General features: G+C 40.1%; 5 protein-coding genes across 6 annotated transcripts; all 5 read left to right on the top strand.

Annotated features, from left to right (window-relative positions):
* Positions 1–13,081: 13,081 nt before the first annotated feature.
* Positions 13,082–15,991, top strand: LOC311059936 (proteolipid protein 2-like). 2 transcript variants are annotated; one of them, XM_084078061.1, is made up of 2 exons: positions 13,082–13,818; positions 15,214–15,991. In XM_084078061.1, exon 1 carries the CDS (start codon positions 13,166–13,168, stop codon positions 13,727–13,729), a length of 564 nt encoding a protein of 187 aa, XP_083934187.1. In that variant the 5' UTR covers positions 13,082–13,165; the 3' UTR covers positions 13,730–13,818; positions 15,214–15,991. The 2 variants fall into 2 exon arrangements, with proteins under 2 accessions (XP_083934187.1, XP_083934186.1); XM_084078060.1 differs by having other exon boundaries at positions 15,184–15,991.
* On the top strand, positions 13,796–15,991 carry LOC311059937 (proteolipid protein 2-like). Its single transcript, XM_084078062.1, has one exon. It carries the CDS (start codon positions 14,620–14,622, stop codon positions 15,064–15,066), a length of 447 nt encoding a protein of 148 aa, XP_083934188.1. The 5' UTR covers positions 13,796–14,619; the 3' UTR covers positions 15,067–15,991.
* Positions 15,992–17,983: 1,992 nt separating this feature from the next.
* On the top strand, positions 17,984–18,538 carry LOC311060213 (proteolipid protein 2-like; the record flags this gene model as incomplete). The annotated part of the gene is made up of 1 exon (XM_084078346.1): positions 17,984–18,538. One exon carries the CDS (start codon positions 17,984–17,986, stop codon positions 18,536–18,538), a length of 555 nt encoding a protein of 184 aa, XP_083934472.1.
* A 997-nt stretch (positions 18,539–19,535) lies between these two features.
* Positions 19,536–19,955, top strand: LOC311060212 (proteolipid protein 2-like; the record flags this gene model as incomplete). The annotated part of the gene is made up of 1 exon (XM_084078345.1): positions 19,536–19,955. One exon carries the CDS (start codon positions 19,536–19,538, stop codon positions 19,953–19,955), a length of 420 nt encoding a protein of 139 aa, XP_083934471.1.
* A 1,905-nt stretch (positions 19,956–21,860) lies between these two features.
* Positions 21,861–22,973, top strand: LOC311059938 (proteolipid protein 2-like). The gene has a single exon (XM_084078063.1). It carries the CDS (start codon positions 21,913–21,915, stop codon positions 22,357–22,359), a length of 447 nt encoding a protein of 148 aa, XP_083934189.1. The 5' UTR covers positions 21,861–21,912; the 3' UTR covers positions 22,360–22,973.

Raw genomic sequence — 22,973 nt, 5'->3', positions numbered from 1 at the left:
TGGACTGGGGACCCCCCACCCTGACAAGCACTTGGATTGTAGGAGGCTTTACATTTTGTTCGACTCTTAAGTCTTTCCACAGATAAATATTGTGAAAATTGCCTCACAAGCCTCACAACACGAGGCATTGTGAGCTTGTAGATCGTCTATTTTCAATATTGTTGATTACTTTTGATGCAGTAATGTTTTTTTTTTGTACTAAAAAGGTCTTAAAAGTCCTTAAATGATCACTTCACTGTCATCTGCGCCTGGGGACCCCCCTTTCTATAATGACAAGATAGAACTACCGGCCATCCCCAGGCCAAACAAAAATAAACTAGTAACTTAAAGAAAAGGCTTTCTAGGCTAAATAATCAATGGTGTGAGATTCGAACCTGTTGCTGGGTCTGTGTCTGGAGTGGAACTGAATCTGTCTGGCTGGTAATTGGGGCGGCAGCAATTTCAGATCTGCTGCAGGTGTGCCAGCAGTGGTGGAAAGTAACTTTTGTGGTGGAAAGTACATTTACTCAAGTACTGTACTTAAGTACATTTTTGAGGTATTTTGACTTTACTGGATTATTTCCAATTGTCTATACTTTTACTTCTACTCCACTACATCTCAGAGGTAAATATTGTACTTTTACTCCACTACAATTATTTGAAAACTTTAGTTACTAGTTACTTTGCAGATATACATTATTATATTATAAAACATACATTAACCACCTTAACCCTATTTAATACATAGGCTATTTGAAAATAGACGATCTACAAGATCACAACGCGTCGTGATGCGATGCGTTGTGAGCTTGTAGATCTGCTATTTTCAAACATTTTTGTACTTTTACTTTTGGTACTTCACGTATATTTGCCAATATGATGCCAATACTTTTGTGCTTTTACTCAAGTAACATTTTTAACACAGACCTTTGTAACTTGTAACAGAGTATTTTTTATATTGTGGTATTGCTACTTTTACCTGAGTAAAATATCTTAGTACTTATTCCACCACTGCCTATAGATGTCAGTGGACGTGGTCAATGGCTGACATGAGTGGGACACACTAAACAGACCACCACCCACACTCTACATGCATCTCCTGCAGCAGTGCTTTCTGCTTTCTCTTTGTGGGTATATAATCCACGCAGGGCTCCTGTGTTAGCCTGAAGGGCCATGCAGTTCATCATGTGCCCTTTCTTCCTTCCTCTCTGACCCCAATATGACTGACTGATCCCCCAGAGAAAGCTCTCATGACCTCCAACAGCTTAAGGAAATAGGGATTGAAGACAGACATGACAGAGGAACAACAGACATCCCAGCTTTACATCACCACCTCCGTTACATTTAGCAGTTACTAACCATTGTTTTCTTAGCCATTATTCTATCAATAACTGTTTTGAATAATCACTTTTTAAAATATAATTAATTTTGTTAAATTATATATAAACAAATTCTTTATGATTCTTTATGATTTACTAAATCAATCAGTCTGATCATTTCAACCCCCTAAATTGATTTAAAAAATAATAATTATCGATTAGTTAGATTTACTGTTCACCTCTAGTGACAGACCATAGGGCCTGTTTTCACCCCTGTCTGTCTGTCTGTCTGTCTGTCTGTGTTTGTCCAGAACTAATCTCTTAAGCTACTAGTCCCTATCAGCGGCAAATTTCTTGTGCACACTGCCAGTAGGCCAAGGAAATCACTCCCTGCATATTTATGTAGAAATACCTGGTGGCGACTGTTTCGACGTCGCCGGATTTGACCTGGGGCGAGCGTTCTTGTATTCCATGGGACATTGTAAGTATTATTATTGGTACTACATCATTCATGTGACTAACAACGTTATGTAAACGTTGTTACATTCAATGATATAATTTCTGCCATCCATCTGATGCTGCTACAACAAACACTTGCATTTATTCCACCACATGTAGCTCAGTACAGCCCGTGACCCAAACAATGTCACTAGACTGACAGCTTTACGCCCCAACATTACAACACCTAATCTTCAAACACATTATAAACACGTAATATACGCCTACACCTAGTACAGTTAGTGCAATACCACATATCATCCCATCCCTGCAATGTACATTCTGCCTCCTACACAGTCTATCTATGGATTATTTTCTGAGACACTACAGCAGTGGTTCTCAAAACACTTTCATGTCAAGACAGCCAAAGCCAAAGTTGACATGTACAGGTATTTGGCCACAGGCCCCCATCCATCTGAAAAGATGTTCTGCCAGGGACCCCCATAAAAGAGAAGATTTGTGTTAATTTTTTTTTAATATAAACAAGTTATTCAAAAATCTTAATTCCCCCAAATCGTTCCAAGATTTTCAAAAGGTTTCGAAACCTATCAGATCTACAAGCCGATAAGTTGTGAGCTTATCGGCTATTTTCGAATAGCCCAAAAATAAAATAGGGTTTTACATGTCTTAACTGTTCCTCGTTTTGCTGGGGGCCCCTGGGAACCCCCTCAACTTGTACCCGGCCCCTGGGTGTCCCCCGGTCCCCCACTTAACAGGACAAACAGTCCACTACCAGCGAGCAGAAAAACATGACCTACATTACATTACAGTGAACAAGAATGATCAGTTAATTCCTTAAATGCTTCCAGGTCATAGTTTCCACTACGCAGACCTGGCGAGCAAAAGCAGCTGGTTGAGTCAGCAGTAATTAGCGGTACTGTGTCAGACACCAAACAGGTTGCGTTGTTTTCACGTGGGGGGTTAAATGCCACTCCCCCCGCCGTGCCCACGGGTTGCCACAGTGGACGGGACAACACCTTGGAGCCAAACAATTACACCAAGGTCATGGAGAGGAGGAATGTCGGGCTGATTAATCCCACTGAGACTAAATGCACCTTAAATTACTTCCCTGCACCCAGCAACGCAACCCACCGTGCCCACAGTGGTGGAAATGATCTAAGTATATTTACCCAACTATACTGTACTTAAGTATAATTTTGTGGTAAGCTACTTTATATACTTCTACTCCTCTACATCTCAGAGACAGATATTGTAGCCTACGTTTTACTCCACTAAAATAACAGCTTTAGTTACCAGTTTGCAGATTTACATTATTAATATAACATTGGCTATTTGAAAATAGCAGATCTGCAAGCTCACAATGTGAAAAAGTTTGACACATTTTGAAAAGGTTTTTACTTTAGTACTTTAACTATATGTTGATGCCAAAACGCTTTTATACTTTTACTCAAGTAATATTCTGCATGCAGGACTTACTACTTGTAACAGTGTATTTCTACATTCAATTGTGGTACAGCTACTTTTACTTCAGTAAAGTACTTGCTTCCCTTCACCCTGCAGCAACACAACCTGCAGTGCCCAGTGCTCAGATGTCTGATGACTGAGCTGAGGATAACCAGCATGACATCCTCAGAGTTGATTTCACTTTGTAAACTTTAGTAAAAGGTAGCAATACCACAAAGTGTACAGAAATTGTTAAAAAAAATGTTTTTATGTGGACACGCCTCCAGTTCATTAAGTATGCCTGGTTCTCACCTTAGCACCTCCTCCACCACCTTAGCACCACCCACCTGTCCTAGTCCCTCCTCCTCCTCATGCCCACACCTGTTGTGTTATGATAATGAGGGGGAGGGTATGTTTTTTGGGGGCTCTGTGATGTCACTATGCCCCTGTTTTTGGATTGGCACGTTTGACTCTCAAGGTTTCAGCCTCCAGGAAAAAACTCCAAATAGCCAGAGAAGACATGAAACACCATAAAACCACCAGCGGGGGCCTTAATGAAGTTCTATCAACCTCATAGACACATGAAAAACAGAAAAAGTGCAAAACCATGGCACCACCTCTTTAAAGATATTTTTTGGGGCTTTTTTCCTTTTTATTGATAGATGACAGTAGGCTGACAGGAAATGGGTAGAGAGATGGGGGGGTGACACGCAGCAAAGGTCGTCGGGATCGGGAGTCGAACCCGCGACACGCTGTCAGGCTGGCATTGCAGCCTATAGGGTGCCTGGACCGCCACGCTGCGGCCCAGGCCAATGTGTGTGTTTGAAAGAATCTTGTAACTAAAGTTTTCAAATATTTGTACTGGAGTAAAATGTACATTATTTGCCTCTGAGATGTAGTGGAGTAGAAGTATAAAGTATTGAAAAATGGCAATACTCAAGTAAAGTAAAAAAATATGTCAAAATTGTACTTAAGTAAAGTAACTAAGTACATTTACTTGAGTAAATGTACTTAGTTACTTTACACCACTGACAACAGTAACATGCCACTTAGACTACAAACTGATTAATAATTTAATATGTCATATAATTAATATATGAGTAGGGGAACCAAAACTTTTACTTTAATACTTACATACATTCTGCTCAAGTTCATGGGAGAGTCACTGGAGACAACTATCAAGCAGAGTGGAAGGTGGACAATAAAACGAACAGAAAGACAAGGATGCCGTAGGCCGCCACCACAGTCAAATCCTCAGTGTTAATTGAACTCTCTGACATCAAAAAATGTCCACTGGGGATATGAACAATGCAGTGGGATGTGAGTGAGACAGGAAGTGGAAGTGGAAAAATCTCATTTTTTTTACGGACTGTCTACGTCCGTAGACCTGGGAAGCCTATCCAACGTTGCTATATCTTTCAATCTGGGAAAGCATCTGTGTCATTTTAGATTTCTATTTAGTTTCTATGTGTATAGCAACATGAATCTTTTTTTTGTTTTGTTTTTTTCAAAAAGCTTAGGGTTAGGATTTAGAAGGCGTTTTTAAAATCGGCCTCAGGCAGCCCCAGACCATAGCTATGGTCCCTATGATAAGGGTGATAACAGCCAGTGGTGGAAAAAGTACACAAATGTTTTACTGAAGTAAAAGTATCAATACTGCAATGTAGAAGTACTCTGTTACAAGTAACAGTCCGGAATTCAAAATGTACAAAAGTATTGGTATCAAAATATACTTACGTAAAATAGCAGATCTACTCGCTCACGACGCGTTGTGAGCTTGTAGATCTGCTATTTTCAAATAGCCTAGGTATAAAATAGGGCTAAAGTGCTTAATGTATGTTTTATAATGTAATAATTTATATCTGCAAAGTAACTAGTAACTAAAGTTTTCAAATAATTGTAGTGGAGCAAAAGTACAATATTTGCCTCTGAGATGTAGTGGAGTAGAAGTAAAAGTATAGACAATTGTAAATACTCTAGTAAAGTAAAAGTACTGTACCTCAAAATTGTACTTAAGTACAGTACTTGAGTAAATGTACTTAGTTACTTTACACCACTGAATGTCAGTTAGACATTGGGTTTTCCATTGTAGTGTCTACAGCCGCACACAGTCATGTGGGTAGCCTACTTCCGGACGGGGAAGTTGAGGTATTAGACAGAAATAGAAAGCAGAATCCACTCTGAGCTGCAGCCACTGACTGAGAAGATACAAGCTGTTCAATCCGTCACCTAAAAGAAACGTATTTGTAACAGAATGGCTGATACGACCGCATCCAGCTCCGACGGCAGCTTCCAGGAGAAGCTGATAAGTTACATGACGAAGACTCACAAGGGATTTATTCTCGCCGCAGAAGTAGTCCTGGGCCTCATCTGCTACGCTGCCTCATCTACTACGCTGTGGCACGGAACCTGGATGGACGTGACCATCTCTGGGGTGTTCTTTTCCGGAGTCTTCATGATGGAGCTGGACAAGCAGTTCAGATGGGTCCACTGGGTCTGGAGTGATTTTTTCCGTGCCGCCGTTTATACCGCGTTGTACCTCATCACCTTTGTCATCATTGTGAGTTATAATTATGATGTAGGCTGTGTGGTTCGTCTGATCACTGGTGTCCTGTATGCCTACGACACTTACACCATCGTCCTGCAGCTAAGGAGCAGCAGTCAGCAGAACCCTGTTTATAACGCTCTGCAGCTAAGGAGCAGTAGTCGGCAGATCTCTGTTTACACTCTGAACGCTGAGCACACACTGGAAGAATGAATTTCACACTTTTATCCTCATCAAGAAGAACACACTGAAAGAATTAATGAAGTTCATGGGAGAGTCACTGGAGACTACTATCAAGCAGAGTGGAAGGTGGACAATAAAACGAACAGATTAACCACAGTTATGGTCTCAAAAGAGGAGAGGTTTCATCCATGGTCATGTCAGAAAGACAAGGATGCCGTGGGCCGCCAACACAGTAAAATCTTCAGTGTTAATTGAACTCTCTGACCTAAAAAAAACATGTTACTGTGAATAATGCAGTGGGAGCATGTGAGTGAGACAGGAAGTGGTAGAAGTACTTTTTTTTTGGACAAAATTGTTTTTTTTAACGGACTGTCTACGTCCGTAGACCTGGAAAGCCTATACGACGTTGTTATTGATAGAGTTATTTTGATTGATCATAATTTGTCTAGTGTCCTAAACCTGCTTTAAATGTCAAATTAATATAATGCTGTCATATTGGCCTAATTCTGTCATGTACTCTATTCTGCTATTTCTGTCTATGCAAGGTCAAACTAGCTACAGGCGTTCTGTGGCTATCAGTTGTTTTGAGAACACTGTATCTTGGTGTTCTTCCCTACGCTAACAATTCCTTCAGCGCCACTGAAGTCACCACTGACCAGTGACCGGTCAGACCCGAGGTCAACGTGTTGTTCGAGACATGTGGACGCTGTTTGTTCAAAGATAAACTGTGACACCATCTTCATCATCTACCATCCTCATCATCATCTGACGACGACGTAATCATCACTATCCACCAATGGCAGCATTACACCTCCGACGGCTGGACGCTCGATGTATCTTCAATGATGTCATATGTTTATGTTACCGGACGCTGTTAAAGTCCAGGGCTTTCTCTGTTTAACGAGAGAGAGACACGACCGATGATGCGTTAACACCTGGTGATACTGTAACCTTATTCTCTCTCTGTCTGAATATAATATATTTCACTACACCCAATGGCTGCCTGTGTTCTGAGTCTGGTTTTTCTTTGTCGCCTTTTATGAAAGTTACCGGTACTTTGTATAGATACTTATGTGATGTTTCGCCATGCATTGGTATATATATATATGGGTGATAAGGAAAAATAACAGCTCTATCAATTGGTCCATCGATGCCGGATATGTTTGAAACAGGGTGGACGGGGGGAACTGAGCTATTGACCGGAACTGTACGGTCAGACTCTCTTCTCCTGGCAGACCATGTTTTAATACGTATCAAACGAACCAGCCTTGGGTGTAACGATGTATCACTTCTATTCAGATGAAGGTTATCTTTGAACAGTATCACATTTTTTATTTTATTTATTTTGTTTTGGACCTGGACGCGATCGCTGGACCTTTGGACTTGCTCTTTGACCCTCGACATGTCTCAAATTCCACATGGTCCAGCCATCGGAGTCAGGATCCCCGAACCATTGATTTGATGAGTATATCTTTTTATTTTATTTTACCATGGTCCAGTGATTGGGATCTCCACGTAACTTCTCCCTGTGAACCTTAATCTGATGAGTATACCTTTTTATTTATTTTTATTTTATTGTCTTTACCGAACGATTTGTCTCATAATTATCAGCCTGTTTTTAAATTACTGTTTAACACAGCTCCGCCAGGGAGTCAGTCAAGTAAAAATGTTTTATCACCTTATATTCCTGGGAAGACATTCCTAATGTCTCATAAATTCTCTTATCTAGTGGTCATTTATTAAGGTCGTTTCAGCGATTTCTTACCTACTATGTATAATTCACAAGTCAGTTTTTTTTGTTACCGTTTATAATCCGCAAGAGTTTGTTGTTATGGTTATCTCTGATTATCCACACGATTTTGTTGAATATGGTTATAGACTTTATAATCCGCAAGAGTTCGTTGTTATGGTTATCTCTGATTATCCACACGATTTTGTTGAATATTGGTTATATACTGGTTAACTGCTTGTTGTTACTAGGTTATATTTAGTTATGTTTTGGTGGATTTCGTATTGATTACTATATCTTATCTGTCTCTTTCTCTCACCACCTCCGGCCGGGGTGGTGCGGTGAGCATATATATATTTTTTTACCTTTGACCGGTTTTATTTTTGACCACTGTAGGTTAAACCATGCTTCCATTTAATATATTGAGCTTTAAACAATAAGTTTTAAATGCCTTATTAATAATACATTTTATATTCCTTTGCTTGAACCTTCTGTTCTAATTCATTGAACCATAAATATAGTTTGCCTTAATTCTAAGTTTTAAATTATTTTAAACATTTCGATTTCGATTTATTTTGGTGTACGTTACCTAACTCTAATATACTCTTCAGAACAAAGATGTTTATTCCTTATTTTTCATTGTTATATTTTAATTTTAAATATTTTAATTATAATTGTTATAATTTAATAAAAAAAATTCTTTTGATTTTCAGTTTAATTTTTTCTTTCTCATCAACAGATTCATCCTCTGACACACACTATATTATAGATATATGGGTGTCAAATAGAGGGGAGTTTGATGAATATTTGATTTAAATATGATTTGATTTAAATGTTTAATGTGCTTTGTTTGTGTTTGTTTCATTTTAGAACGAGAATGTAAGCCACTCCATTAATCCAATTCCTGGACAACAATAAGGTCACAATACCTGCTAATTGTGACATACAGGGCTAAAACTTTAATTTTATATTTTGTTCCAAACTGTTTTAAACTCTGTTTCATACTACAGTCAACTGTAGGTCTCATGCCAAACAGTAAATTTGATTTCCATCTATCTTACAGATTTCAACTTATGTCTTGGATAGACAGATGTTTGATGCCCCCCATGCCTACATGATGCAATCGGGAAGTATTTCTTGAGTTTTAAGACCATTCCACGTAAGTTTTTCCCTAAATAAAGTGTAAAGTGATGTAATAAATACAGGTATCAGGAGTGTATTGATCCATTCTCAAATACTTGGACCTACAGGTCAGCTTGTTAAATAAAGCACAGGACCACAGCTTCACAACGAGGAGGGTAACTTTTTCTTTTTCTGAACGTGTCCAGAATCGTCTTTGACCAGTTACGAAGGTTTCTTGTCAGATTATTTGAAAACGTCAGACTGGTCAGTTGTCTCTCACTCTAAGGCTAAGCTGCCAATGTCATTAACTGTGCTGAAAATTGATTAAATCTAAACATATTTTGAAAAGGTTTGTTTGGGACAGTACATTAGCTGAGATTTTTGAATTATAATAGTTATTTGCAAATTGCAAGGGGAAAACTTTGTTGTGTGGTGTCTTAAAAGGTCATGAAATATAACCATGTTTTGCTTCCTAATTGAATAAATAACCATTATATACAGTCCTTTTGAAGAAGTACAAATGTGTATGTTATCTGAATAACTAACCATTTATGTTTGCCCTTAAGTCATTGAAATCTCCTTCACAATGTTAAGTTTGCCTGTCTGTCTGATTTGGTTTGAATAATGTCACAAGGTACAAGACTTGATCAGCTTGCCCTTTGACCCTATCCAAATCATGATAAGATGTAGGCTTGATAGAGTTATTTTGATTGATCATAATTTGTCTAGTGTCCTAAACCTGCTTTAAATGTCAAATTAATATAATGCTGTCATATTGGCCTAATTCTGCCATGTACTCTATTCTGCTATTTCTCTGTCTATGCAAGGTCAAACTAGCTACAGGCGTTCTGTGGCTATCAGTTGTTTTGAGAACACTGTATCTTGGTGTTCTTCCCTACGCTAACAATTCCTTCAGCGCCACTTAAGTCACCACTGACCAGTGACCGGTCAGACCCGAGGTCAACGTGTTGTTCGAGACATGTGGACGCTGTTTGTTCAAAGATAAACTGTCACACCATCTTCATCATCTACCATCATCATCCTCATCTGACGACGACGTAATCATCACTATCCACCAATGGCAGGACTACACCTCCGACGGCTGGACGCTCGATGTATCTTCAATGATGTCATATGTTTATGTTACCGGACGCTGTTAAAGTCCAGGGCTTTCTCTGTTTAACGAGAGAGAGACGACGACCGATGATGCGTGAACACCTGGTGATACTGTAACCTTTTTCTCTCTCTGTCTGAATAATATATTTCACTACACCCAATGGCTGCCTGTGTTCTGAGTCTGGTTTTTCTTTGTCACTTTTGATGAAAGTTACTGGTACTTATATACATACTTATGTGATGTTTCGCCATGCATTGGTATATATATATGGGTGATAAGGAAAAATAACAGCTCTATCAGTTATATTTTTCAATCTGGGAAAGCATCTGTGTCATTTTAGATTTCTATTTAGTTTCTATGTATATAGCAACATGAACTTTTTGTTTTTTAAGTTTTTCAAAAAGCTTAGGTTAGGATTTAGAAGGCTTTTTAGAAGGCGTTTTTTAAATTCGGCCTCAGGCCCTGGGTGATAACGGCCAGTGGTGGAAAAAGTACACAAATGTTTTACTTACAGTACGTAAAAGTATCAATACTGCAATGTAGAAGTACTCTGTTACAAGTAACAGTGAATTTGTTTCTCTCATAAATGATGACATTTAAGAAGACAGACAAATATACACTACTTAAAAAGCGTGTCGGCCGATCTACACCAGAGAATTTTCGCACACATGGGCACACGCGCACTTTTACAGCCGGTCCTATTTTGTGTGTGTGTGTGTGTGTGTGTGTGTGTGTGTGTGTGTGTGTGTGTGTGTGTGTGTGTGTGTGTGTGTACTTTTTAATATAGCAAGCTGCAAAACTGGCCACAACAAATATTTTATTTTATTTTCATCTCTTTTTCCTATAGCCCACCAGAATTTAAGACCAGAATGATAAAATATACTACACTAGCATGATCTGTAGGCTACAGTAGCTACACTTTGGTGTGTAGAGCTTTCAAAATGCTCTACTATGAGCTTTCAAAATATTACTTGCTTGAAAATTGCTTTAAAAACAAAAGGTTTGTACACTATAAATAGGTCTACACTACATTATAGTTTGACATGACTGTGCTTAGTGGCCTGCTGCGCCCCCTTCTGGCCAATTAGAGCTCATCCCAATAGACCATATTCACACGGCGGCCATGTTTCTATGAAGTCAATGAAAGTAGCCACCCCGGGTGGCCGCACTTTCAATGTTAAATTCCAATATGGCCGCCGTGTGAATATGGTCTATTGGGATGGAGCAGGTTGTATTGTAAACATGATGACTGGAATAAAGCTGGTTTCAGCGTGGTCTCCTGTACCCAGCAGGTCTTTAGTGTAACTTTAATCTTCCGCAACAATGATCAACCAAAAAAAAAAACAGGCTATAATAATTGCATACTGTATATTGGTATTGGTAAAATCTTTCAATAGACTGCACTGCACACAAACCTACTGTGTGGTTACTCTAGGGCAGGGGGTTTCAATTGATTGCGAACCAGGGACCACCACCCTGACTAAGAATCAACCTGGGGACCACTGTTGTGTTGGGTGGGGATATGAGCTAATATTAGTGCTGCTTTGGTAACACTTGCTATGCATCCCATGTCTATGCATCCCACTGTTTCTCAACCAATGGTCGAGGGACTACTAGTGGTTCATGGCATAATTAGACCTGCAGGTTGTCAATGGGAAAATGTTTGAAAATATAAATAAATAAGTCTTTGTTAAATGTATTAAAATATGTTTAAATAATATTTTCAAAAGTCCAGCAAATGTAAGAAAACAATTTTAATTGATAGGAGTGGTACGGGAGAAAAGCTTGAAATTAAATTATTACTGTTAAGGGTTTGATTTAATTTTTTGCACGATATTACGTGCAACAAAATATATCAAGTCCAGACATTATTTAACTGAAATATGTGGGTGGTCCAGAGCAAAAAAGAAATGGGGGTTGATCTATTCCTATCCCACGGTTACCATTATTCTGTTCTCTTACTTTATCCAGCATTCCATTAAACCCACGTTAACTGATGTACTGATTTGTATCTTATGTATGAGTGAGCAGACACATGCAATTATGGGCATATTTCCTAATAATGATGACTCAATCAGGCAATCCGGTACACTTCCCCTTCTTGAGATTCTAACTCTCTTTTCTGTGGAATCTCCTTGACCTCCGACTTCCCAGTAACCAGTGGTAAAGTACATTTACTCAAGTATTGTACTATAGAAACCACAATCGAAAACCCAATGCCTAACTGACATTCAGTGGTGTAAAGTAAGTCCATATACTCAAGTACTGTACTTAAGTACAATTTTGAGATACTTTTACTTTACTGGAGTATTTCCAATTGTCTATACTTTCACTTCTACTCCACTACATCTCAGAGGCAAATATTGTTCTTTTACTCCACTACAATTATTTGAAAACTTTAGTAACTAGTTACTTTGCAGATATAAATTATTATAAAACACACTTTTTTAAAAATTAGAATACGCATCACAATGCGTTGTGAGCTTGTAGATCTGCTATTTTCAAACATTTTAGTACTTAATTACTTTTGGTACTTTAAGTATATTTTGATACCAATACTTGTGTACTTTTACTCAAGGGAATTTTGAATTCCGGACTTTTACTTGTAACAGAGTACTTCTACATTGCAGTATTGATACTTTTACTTAAGTAAAACATTTGAGTACTTTTTCCACCACTGCCAGTAACTGACGCGTCATCATAAGTCACCGGGTCATTTAGTGCACTGTTCTGTGGAATAAAAATAAAAATCTCCACTTTCCTTCATTACTAAATGCATGGTCAGGGACCACATGCAATACCTTCATGGACCACCTGTTGAAAAACCCTGCTCTAGGGCATTGATGTCAAAATCAACAGTTTTTCCCCTCAAAAAAAACTTTTAAAGCTGCTCATTTGAAATGGTTTTCAAGATTCAAGGTTCAAGGAGCTTCATTGTCATTCCATTACAGAACAAAATTGGTTACCCAGGTCCACCGGAAGCAGGCTGCTGCTTCCGGTGATCTTTTGAGCAAACCTGCACCACCCGCTGCAGAGCCTTCCTGTCTGCAGCAGAGCAGTTTCTGTACCGCACACACGTACTGTAGAAGGAAGTGAAACAGGCGTACCCTGCCCGCTTCAGTCATCCTCAGGAAATACACACGTTGGGTGAGCCTTCTTTATTAGGGAGGCTGAGTTGTGCAGAAGCCACTCTGACTGAGCTGCAGCCACTGACTGAGACGATACGAGCTGCTCAATCTGTCACCTAAAAGAAACGTATTTGTAACAGAATGGCTGATACGACCGCATCCAGCACAGACGCCAGCGTCCAGGAGAAGCTGATAAGTTACATGATGAAGACTCACAAGGGATCTATTCTCGCCCAAGAAGTAGTCCTGGGCCTCCTTGTCCTCATCTGCTACGCTGCCTCGAGGCACGGAACCTGGATCGTCGTGCCCATTCCTGGTGTGATCTTTTCCGCTGTCTTTGTTGGAGTCTTCGCGATGGAGCTGGACAAGCGGTTCAGATGGTTCCACTGGGTCTGGAGTGATTTTTTCCGTGCCGCCGTTGATAGCGCGTTGTACTTCATCACCTTTGTCATCATAGTGAGTCCGTATAATGACTCACCATATAGAGACACTGTCCAGCTTATAGGCTGTTTGTTTGGTCTGATCGCTGGTTTCCTGTATGCCTACGACACTTACACCATCGTCCTGCAGCTAAGGAGCAGCAGTCAGCAGAACCCTGTTTGCACTCTGAGCAGCAGTCAGCAGAACCTTGTTTTTTACACTCCGAGCAGCAGTCAGCAGAACCCTGTTTACACTCTGATCGCTGAGCACACACTGGAAGAATGAATTTCACACTTTTATCCTCATCAAGAAGAACACACTGAAAGAATGAATGAAGTTCATGGGAGAGTCACTGGAGACAACTATCAAGCAGAGTGGAAGGTGGGCAATAAAACGAACAGATTAACCACAGTTATGGTCTCAAAAGAGGAGAGGTTTCATTCATGGTCATGCCAGAAAGACAAGGATGCCGTGGGCCGCCAACACAGTAAAATCCTCAGTGTTAATTGAACTCTCTGACCTAAAAAAAAACATGTTACTGTGAATAATGCAGTGGGATCATGTGAGTGAGACAGGAAGTGGTAGAAGTACATTTTCTTTTGGACAAAATGTAATTTTTTTAACGGACTGTCTACGTCCGTGTTTGAAAATAGCAGATCTACAAGCTCACAACGCGACGCGTTGTAAGCTTGTAGATCGGCAATTTTCAAATAGCCCAGGTAATGGTATAAGATAGGGCTAAAGTGATTAATGTTTTATAATGTAATGATTTATATCTGCAAAGTAACTAGTAACTAAAGTTTTCAAATAATTGTAGTGGAGTAAAAGTACACTATTTGCCTCTGAGATGTAGTGGAGTAGAAGTAAAAGTATAGACAATCGGAAATACTTCAGTAAAGTGAAAGTACCTCAAAATTGTACTTAATTAAGTACAGTACTTGAGTAAATGTACTTAGTTACTTTACACCACTGAATGTCAGTTAGGCATTGGGTTTTCCATTGTGGTTTCTATAGCTGCACACAGAGTTCAGTAGGAGTTAGCCTACTTACTTACGAACGGGAAAGTTGAGGTATTAGACAGAGAGTGAAAGCAGAAGCCACTCTGAGCTGCAGCCACTGACTGAGAAGATACAAGCTGTTCAATCTGTCACCTAAAGAAACGTATTTGTAACAGAATGGCTGATACGACTGCATCCAGCTCCGACGACAGCTTCCTGGAGAAGCTGATAAGTTACATGACGAAGACCCGGAAGGGATTTATCCTCGCTGCAGAAGTAGTCCTGGGCCTCATCGTCCTCATCTGCTACGCTGCCTCGTCGCACGGAACCTGGATCGGCGTGCCCATTTCTGGGGTGATTTTTTCCGCTGTCTTTTTTGGAGTCTTCGCGATGGAGCTGGACAAGCGGTTCAGATGGGTCCACTGGGTCTGGAGTGATTTCTTCCGTGCCGTCGCTGATAGCGCGCTCTACCTCATCACCTGTCTCATCATGTTGAGTCATCGTGGAGATACTGCCCGCCTTACAGGCTGCGTGTTTGGTCTGATCGCTGGTGTCTTGTACGCCTACGACACGTACACCATCGTCCTGGAGCTGAGGAGCAGCGGTCAGCAGAACACTGTTTAAACTCTGAACGCTGAGTGTAAAACAAGCCAAGGACACACTTGTCCGATCCTCCTCAAGAAGAACACACTGAAAGAATGAATGAAGTTGGGAGAGTCCCTGGAGACAACTATCAAGCAGAGTGTAAGGTGTTTTTTATGCTTCTCCCAGACTCACATTTCTTGTCTAGTTAGAACCCTTTAATTCTGCCAGTACATACATTTTATAGCCCGTAGGCATTGATAAGTCAACATCAGTTCTCAATCTCACCAACCTGAAAAGGTTGGTCTCTGCATGAATGTACGCATGCAGCAATTTGTAGATTACTGTGAATCAACCTGTTGATTAGTTGATACATTCCTATGACTCGACTAAGAGTTTATTTAATGAAGGACAGCCCTAAAAATATCTCTTGGCCTTTTATAAAGAAATGTTGTACCTGATACATCGTCTTCAACATTATGAACAACTTTCATTGTTTGTTCTTTTTTGATGAGAAAAGTGAAGAAACTTTCATTCACCATATTTTGGATTTCTGCATTTTAAGTATGTTTTTACCCACCCAAAGTACTGTTTATGTTAAATGGTGCATTTATATAGCGCTTTTATCCAAATCGCTTCACATAGATTGTGCCATTCACCCATTCATTCATACACCGTGGGCGGAGGAAACCATGCAAGGCACCAACCTGCTCATCGGTAGCAATTAGGGGTTCAGCGTCTTGCTCAAGGACACTTCGACACTAACTCTGGGGGAGCGCCCCAGCCCGGGATCGAACCTTGCAGTTTCCAATTCACTCTACCCGGCCACTCTACCCCTGAGCCACTGCCGCCCCCATGTTCAATAAGATGTGACCTCTGTGTTTTATTGCATTACAATTTGTGTAATTTGTGCCTTTATTTGAAGCAACACCCTTTTGGAAAATAAAAAGCTATTGTCACTAAAAAAGGCAATCCTTTCACCATTTTCTTTAAAAGGCACCAAGCGAACCTAAATATAATGCCATATTTTATGTTTTCCTCTCACTTTTGTGCTCTGACGTGGTGAAACAGCTACTGTACCTCATAGTTTGAGAAAATATACTGAACACACAGCCAACCCCTCAAACCTCCTACCCACATCCTCCCCTTTCATCATAGCTATCATTGTTTCTGTTTCTGTGGTTCAATCTAATACCTTTCCAACTGTCAAGATGAACAATTGGAAATTACACTTGCTTTTGGTATAACAGGATCTTTTGTATGTGCAACGTGCGTATAGGGGTCAGAAAATATTTACTTCAGATTTCCTTTCATTAGGCAGACAGCTGATGTTCTGTGTTTACATTGGATTAAACCAAGTAATAAACAGCTTGACTTAGTCATGCAGGGTCTTTCAGTTACTCTGTCAGTTCACAGTCCATACATGGGCAACTGGCGGCCCGGGGGCCACACATGCGGCCCCCACCTTCACTTAATGCGGCCCGCAGGTTAATATCGGAACACTGATATATTATTGATTTCAATGTTGCTTGAGTAAAAGTACAAAAGTATTGGCCTCAAAATATACTTAAAGTACCAAAAGTAAAAGTAAAAGTTGAAAATAGCAGATCTACAAGCTCACTGTAGATCTGCAGTGAGCTTGTAGTCGCTGACGCGACTCGCTAGTTAATGTTTCCCTCTAGTGGGAAGAGGCTGTAATGGAATGAACAAACTATTTATAAGGTGGGTTTTGTGTGTGTGTGTGTGTGTGTGTGTGTGTGTGTGTGTGTGTGTGTGTGTGTGTGTGTGTGTGTGTGTGTCTCAGTGGTGGAAAGTAACTAAGTACATGTACTAAAGTACTGTACTTAAGTAACATTTGAGGTATTTGTACTTTACTTGAGTATTTCCAATTTCCAATAGTTTTTACTTCTACTGCAATACATCTCAGAGGCAACTATTGTACTTCTACTCCACTACAATTATTTGAAAACTTTAGTTACTAGTTACTTTGTAGATTTTGATTATTATTACAAAACATACATTAACCACTTCAACCCTACATATATTTCGGCCACTTGAAAATAGAAGATCTACAAGCTCACAATGCGTCACGATGCGACGCATTGTGAGCTTGTAGATCTGCTATTTTCAATAGATTTTTATACATTTGAAAACTTGAAATGGGACATTCTGCATAATGAATACTTTCTACTTTTGGTACTTAAAGTACATTTTGATGCCAATACGTTTGGACTTTTACTCAAGGGAATTTTGAATTCCGGACTTTTACTTGTAACAGAGTATTTCTACATTTAGTGCACTGTTCCGTGGAATAAAAATACAAATCTTCACTTTCCTTCATTACTAAATGCATGGTCAGGGACAACATGCAATACCTTCACGGACCATCAGTGGTCCACGGACCACCTGTTGAATACCCCTGCTCTGGGGCAATGGTGTCAAAATCAACAGTTGAGCCCCCCCAAAGAAAACTTTCAAGGTCAAGAGTTCATGATTCTCACAGCTTCTGGGTAGAAGCTATCTCTTAGCCTGGAGGTTCTGGCCTTGATGCTACGCAGTCTCCTGCCCGAGGGGAGGAGGTCAAACAGACCGTGAGCAAGGGGGGTGGCATCTTTCATAATGCTGGTATAGCTTTTTTTCCTACACCTGCTGGTATAAATGTCACTGATGGCAGGTAGACTGCTTACGATTATTATTTGAGCAGACTTCACCACCCGCTGCAGAGCCTTCCTGTCTGCAGCAGAGCAGTTTCCGTGCCATACAGTGATGCAGGATGTGAAGATGCTCTCCACCGCACACATGTAGAATGTGCGTATTCTCAGGAAATACGCACGTTGGGTGAGCCTTCTTTATTAGGGAGGCTGAGTTGTGCAGAAGCCACTCTGACTCTGTGCAGCGACTGACTGAGAAGATACAAGCTGCTCAATCCGTCACCTAAAAGAAACGTATTTGTAACAGAATGGCTGATACGCCCGCATCCAGCTCAGACGCCAGCGTCCAGGAGAAGGTGATAAGTTACATGACGAAGACTCGGAAGGGATTTATTCTCGCCGCAGAAGTAGTCCTGGGCCTCATCGTTCTCATCTGCTACGCTGCCTCGAGGTACGGATCCTGGATCGGCTGGATCGGCGTGCCCGTTTCTGGCGTGATCTTTTCCGCTGTCTTTTTTGGAGTCTTCGCGATGGAGCTGGACAAGCGGTTCAGATGGGTCCACTGGGTCTGGAGTGATTTCTTCCGTGCTGCCGTTGATAGCGCGTTGTACTTCATCACCTGTGTCATCATGGTTAGTGGTTATGAAGACACTGCCGGGTTTACAGGCTGTGTGTTTGGTCTGATCGCCTTTGTCCTGTATGCCTACGACACTTACACCATCATCCTGCAGCTCAGAAGCAGCAGTCAGCGGAACCCGAGCAGCAGTCAGCAGAACCCTGTTTACAACGCTCTGCAGCCAAGGAGCAGCAGTCAGCAGAACCCTGTTTGCACTCTGAACGCTGAGCACACACTGGAAGAATGAATTTCACACTTTTATCCTCATCAAGAAGAACACACTGAAAGAATGAATGAAGTTCATGGGAGAGTCACTGGAGACAACTATCAAGCAGAGTGGAAGGTGGACAATAAAACGAACAGAAAGACAAGGATGCCGTGGGCCGCCAACACAGTAAAATCCTCAGTGTTAATTTAACTTGCTCACCTCAAAACAATTACACTGGGGATATTAACAATGCAGTGGGATGTGAGTGAGACAGGAAGTGGTAGAAGTAAAAACATTTTTTTGGGACAAAATCTCGTTTTTTTCAATCTCTTTTTTTCAATCTTTTTTCAATCTTTCAATCCGGGAAAGCATCTGTGTCATTTAGATGTATATTTAGTTTCTATGTATATAGCAACATGAATCTTTTTCTTAAAACATTTTTTTTCAAATTAGGTTAGGATTTAGAAAGCGTTTTTTAAATCGGCCTCAGGCAGCCACAGACCATAGCTATGGTCCCTGTGATAAGGGTGATAACAGCCAGTGGCGTAAAAAGTACACAAATGTTTTACTTAAGTAAAAGTATCAATACTGCAATGTAGAAGTACTCTGTTACAAGTAACAGTCTGGAATTCAAAATGTACAAAAGTATTGGTATTAAACTATACTTACGTAAAATAGAAGATCTACAAGCTCACAACGCGTCTCTAGTGAGCTTGTAGATCTGCTATTTTCAAATAGCCTAGGTATAAAATAGGGATAAAGTGGTTAATGTATGTTTTATAATGTAATAATTTATATCTGCAAAGTAACTAGTAACTAAAGTTTTCAAATAATTGTAGTGGAGCAAAAGTACAATATTTATACCTCTGAGATGTAGTGGAGTAGAAGTAAATATATAGACAATTGGAAATACTTCAGTAAAGTAAAAGTACCTGAGGTATTAGACAGAGAGTGAAAGCAGAAGCCACTCTGAGCTGCAGCATCTGACTGAGAAGATACAAGCTGTTAGATCTGTCAACCTAAAGAAACGTACAGAATGACTGATACGACCGCATCCAGCTCCCAGGAGAAGCTTATAAGTTACATGACGAAGACTCACAAGGGATTTATTCTCGCCGCAGAGATAGTCCTGGGCCTCATCCTCCTCATCTACTACGCCGCCTCGAGGCACGGAAACTGGATCGGCGTGCCCATTTCTGGGGTGATCTTTTCCGCTGTCTTTTTTGGAGTCTTCGCGATGGAGCTGGACAAGCGGTTCAGTTGGGTCCACTGGAGTGATTTTTTTCGTGCCGCCGTTGATAGCGCGTTGTACCTCATCACCTCTCTCATCATAGCGAGTCATTATCGTGACTCACCATATGGAGACACTGCCGAGCTTATAGGCTGTGTGTTTGGTCTGCTCGCTGGTGTCCTGTATGCCTACGACGCTTACACCATGACCCTGTTTACACACTGAACGCTGAGCACACACTGGAAGAATGAATTTCACACTTTTATCCTCATCAAGAAGAACACACTGAAAGAATAAATGAAGTTCATGGGAGAGTCACTGGAGACGACTATCAAGCAGAGTGGAAGGTGGACAATAAAACGAACAGATTAACCACAGTTATTAAGGTCTCAAAAGAGGAGAGGTTTCATCCATGGTCATGTCAGAAAGACAAGGATGCCGTGTGCCGCCAACACAGTAAAATCCTCAGTGTTAATTGAACTCTCTGACCTAAAAATAACATGTTACTGTGAATAATGCAGTGGGATCATGTAAAAGTATCAATACTGCAATGTAGAAGTACTCTGTTACAAGTAACAGTCCGGAATTCAAAATGTACAAAAGTATTGGTGTACAAAATATAAGTACTAAAATGTTTCAAAATAGCAGATCTACAAGCTCACAACGCGTCGCGATGCGACTACTTTTACTCAAGTAAATTGTGTATTCCGGACTTTTACTTGTAAAAGGGTACTTCTACATTGCAGTAATGATAGTTTTACTTAAGTACAACATTTGATTACTTTTTCCACCACTGGGTTCAGCGTGGTCTCCTGTACCCAGCAGGTCTTTAATGTAACTTTAATCTTCCACAACAATGATCAACGAAACAAAAACAGGCCTTAATAATTGCATACTGTATATCGGTATTGGTAAAAACTTTCAATAGACTGCACTGCACACAAACCTACTGTGTGGTTACTCTAGAGGCCTAGGGCAATAATGTTAAAATCAACAGTTATGTCCCCCACAAAGAAAACTTGTAAAGCTGCTCATTTGAAATGGGTTATCATGTTACTAAGTAAGTACTTATGGACCCTACAAACAAAACTGGTACCGAAAAGATTTTGCCACCTTATATGAGCCAGATACTGCCAGGGGAAACCCAATAACTAATGTCAGCAGTGGTGGGAAAAGTACTCTGTTACAAGTAAAAGTCTGTAATTAAAAAATGACTTGAGGAAAAGTACAAAAGTATTGGTATCAAAATGTACTTAAGGTACCAAAAGTGAAAGTACTAAAATCCCACAACGTGAGTTTTACTTACCTTGTGGGATTTTAGTATATAAAAGGTTTGCTGCATTGATCATATGTTGAAACAGATCGCAATTGATGTGTAATCAAAAATCACAAAGGGGAGGTAGGGGGTGTTGTCCGCTTAGCCTAGTTGTGTTATGACTGCCTGTGTTAGGTGTATTTAATTTATGTTGTTTGTTTTTATGTTTATTTATTTTTTATTTTTTGTATTTTTATTTTTTGTATTATCTGTATTGTCTGTACTGTTGTGTTGTTGGTTTTGTCTGTTATGTTTTGTCATGTTTATTTGTTGGAAAAAAAAAAGAAAAATAATAAATACTTTAATTACAAAAAAAAAAGAAAGTACTAAAATCTTTGAAAATAGCAGATCTACAAGATCACAACGCGTCGCGATGCGACGCACTGTAAGCTTGTAGATCGGCTATTTTAAATAGCCCAGGTAATGGTATAAAATAGATTAATGTTTTATAATGTAATAATTATTTATATCTGCAAAGTAACTAGTAACTAAAGTTTTCAAATAACTGTAGTGGAGTAAAAGTACACTGTTTGCCTATTTGAGATGTAGCGGAGTAGAAGTAAAAGTATAGACAATTGGAAATACTTCAGTAAGGTGAAAGTACCTCAAAATTGTACTTAATTAAGTACAGTACTTGAGTAAATGTACTTAGTAACTTTACACCACTGAATGTCAGTTAGGCATTGGGTTTTCCATTGTGGTTTCTATACACAGAGTTCAGTAGGAGTTAGCCTACTTACTTACGAACGGGAAAGTTGAGGTTTTAGACACAGAGAGTGAAAGCAGAAGCCACTCTGAGCTGCAGCATCTGACTGAGAAGATACAAGCTGTTCAATCTGTCACCTAAAGAAACGTATTTGTAACAGAATGGCTGATACGACTGCATCCAGCTCCGACGCCAGCGTCCAGGAGAAGCTGATAAGTTACATGATGAAGACCCGGAAGGGATTTATCCTCGCTGCAGAAGTAGTCCTGGGCCTCATCGTTCTCATCTGCTACGCTGCCTCGTCGCACGGAACCTGGATCGGCGTGCCCATTTCTGGGGTGATCTTTTCCGCTGTCTTTTTTGGAGTCTTCGCGATGGAGCTGGACAAGCGGTTCAGATGGTTCCACTGGGTCTGGAGTGATTTCTTCCGTGCCGTCGCTGATAGTGCGTTCTACCTCATCACCTGTCTCATCATGTTGAGTCATCGTGGAGATCCTGCCCGCCTTACAGGCTGCGTGTTTGGTCTGATCGCTGGTGTCTTGTACGCCTACAACACTTACACCATCGTCCTGGAGCTGAGGAGCAGCAGTCAGCAGAACGCTGTTTAAACTCTGAACGCTGAGTGTAAAACAAGCCAAGGACACACTTTTCCGATCCTCCTCAAGAAGAACACACTGAAAGAATGAAAGAAGTTCATGGGAGAGTCCCTGGAGAGGTTTTTTATGCTTCTCCCAGACTCACATTTCTTGTGAGAACTCTAGTTAGAACCCTTTAATTCTGCCAGTACATACATTTTATAGCCCGTAGGCATTGATAAGTCAACATCAGTTCTCAATCTCACCAACCTGAAAAGGTTGGTCTCTGTCTGCATGAATGTACGCATAAAGCAATTTGTAGATGACTGTAAATCAACCTGTTGATTAGTTGACTATGACTCGACTAAGAGTTTATTTAATGAAGGACAGCCCTAAAAATATCTCTTGGCCTTTTATAAAGAAATGTTGTACCTGATACATCGTCTTCAACATTATGAACAACTTTCATTGTTTGTTCTTTTTTGATGAGAAAAGTGAAGTAACATTCATTCACCATGCTTTGGATTTCTGCATTTTAACATTTTATGTATGTTTTTTTTACCCACCCAAAGTACTGTTTATGTTAAATGGTGCATTTACATAGCTCTTTCATCCAAAGCGATACACATAGATTGTGCCATTCACCC

Source organism: Gymnoscopelus microlampas (genome assembly GCF_963454915.1).
Source record: "Gymnoscopelus microlampas genome assembly, chromosome: 14".
In the NCBI taxonomy this organism is placed as follows: Eukaryota; Metazoa; Chordata; class Actinopteri; order Myctophiformes; family Myctophidae; genus Gymnoscopelus; species Gymnoscopelus microlampas.
The sequence above is the reverse complement of the archived record's forward strand: the minus strand, read 5'-3'. Positions and strand labels throughout refer to the sequence as shown.

Coding starts and splice junctions, on each gene's coding strand:
- LOC311059938 (XM_084078063.1), top strand. CDS start 21,913: ATGGCTGATACGACTGCATCCAGCTCCGACGCCAGCGTCCAGGAGAAG.
- LOC311059937 (XM_084078062.1), top strand. CDS start 14,620: ATGGCTGATACGACTGCATCCAGCTCCGACGACAGCTTCCTGGAGAAG.
- LOC311059936 (XM_084078061.1), top strand. CDS start 13,166: ATGGCTGATACGACCGCATCCAGCACAGACGCCAGCGTCCAGGAGAAG.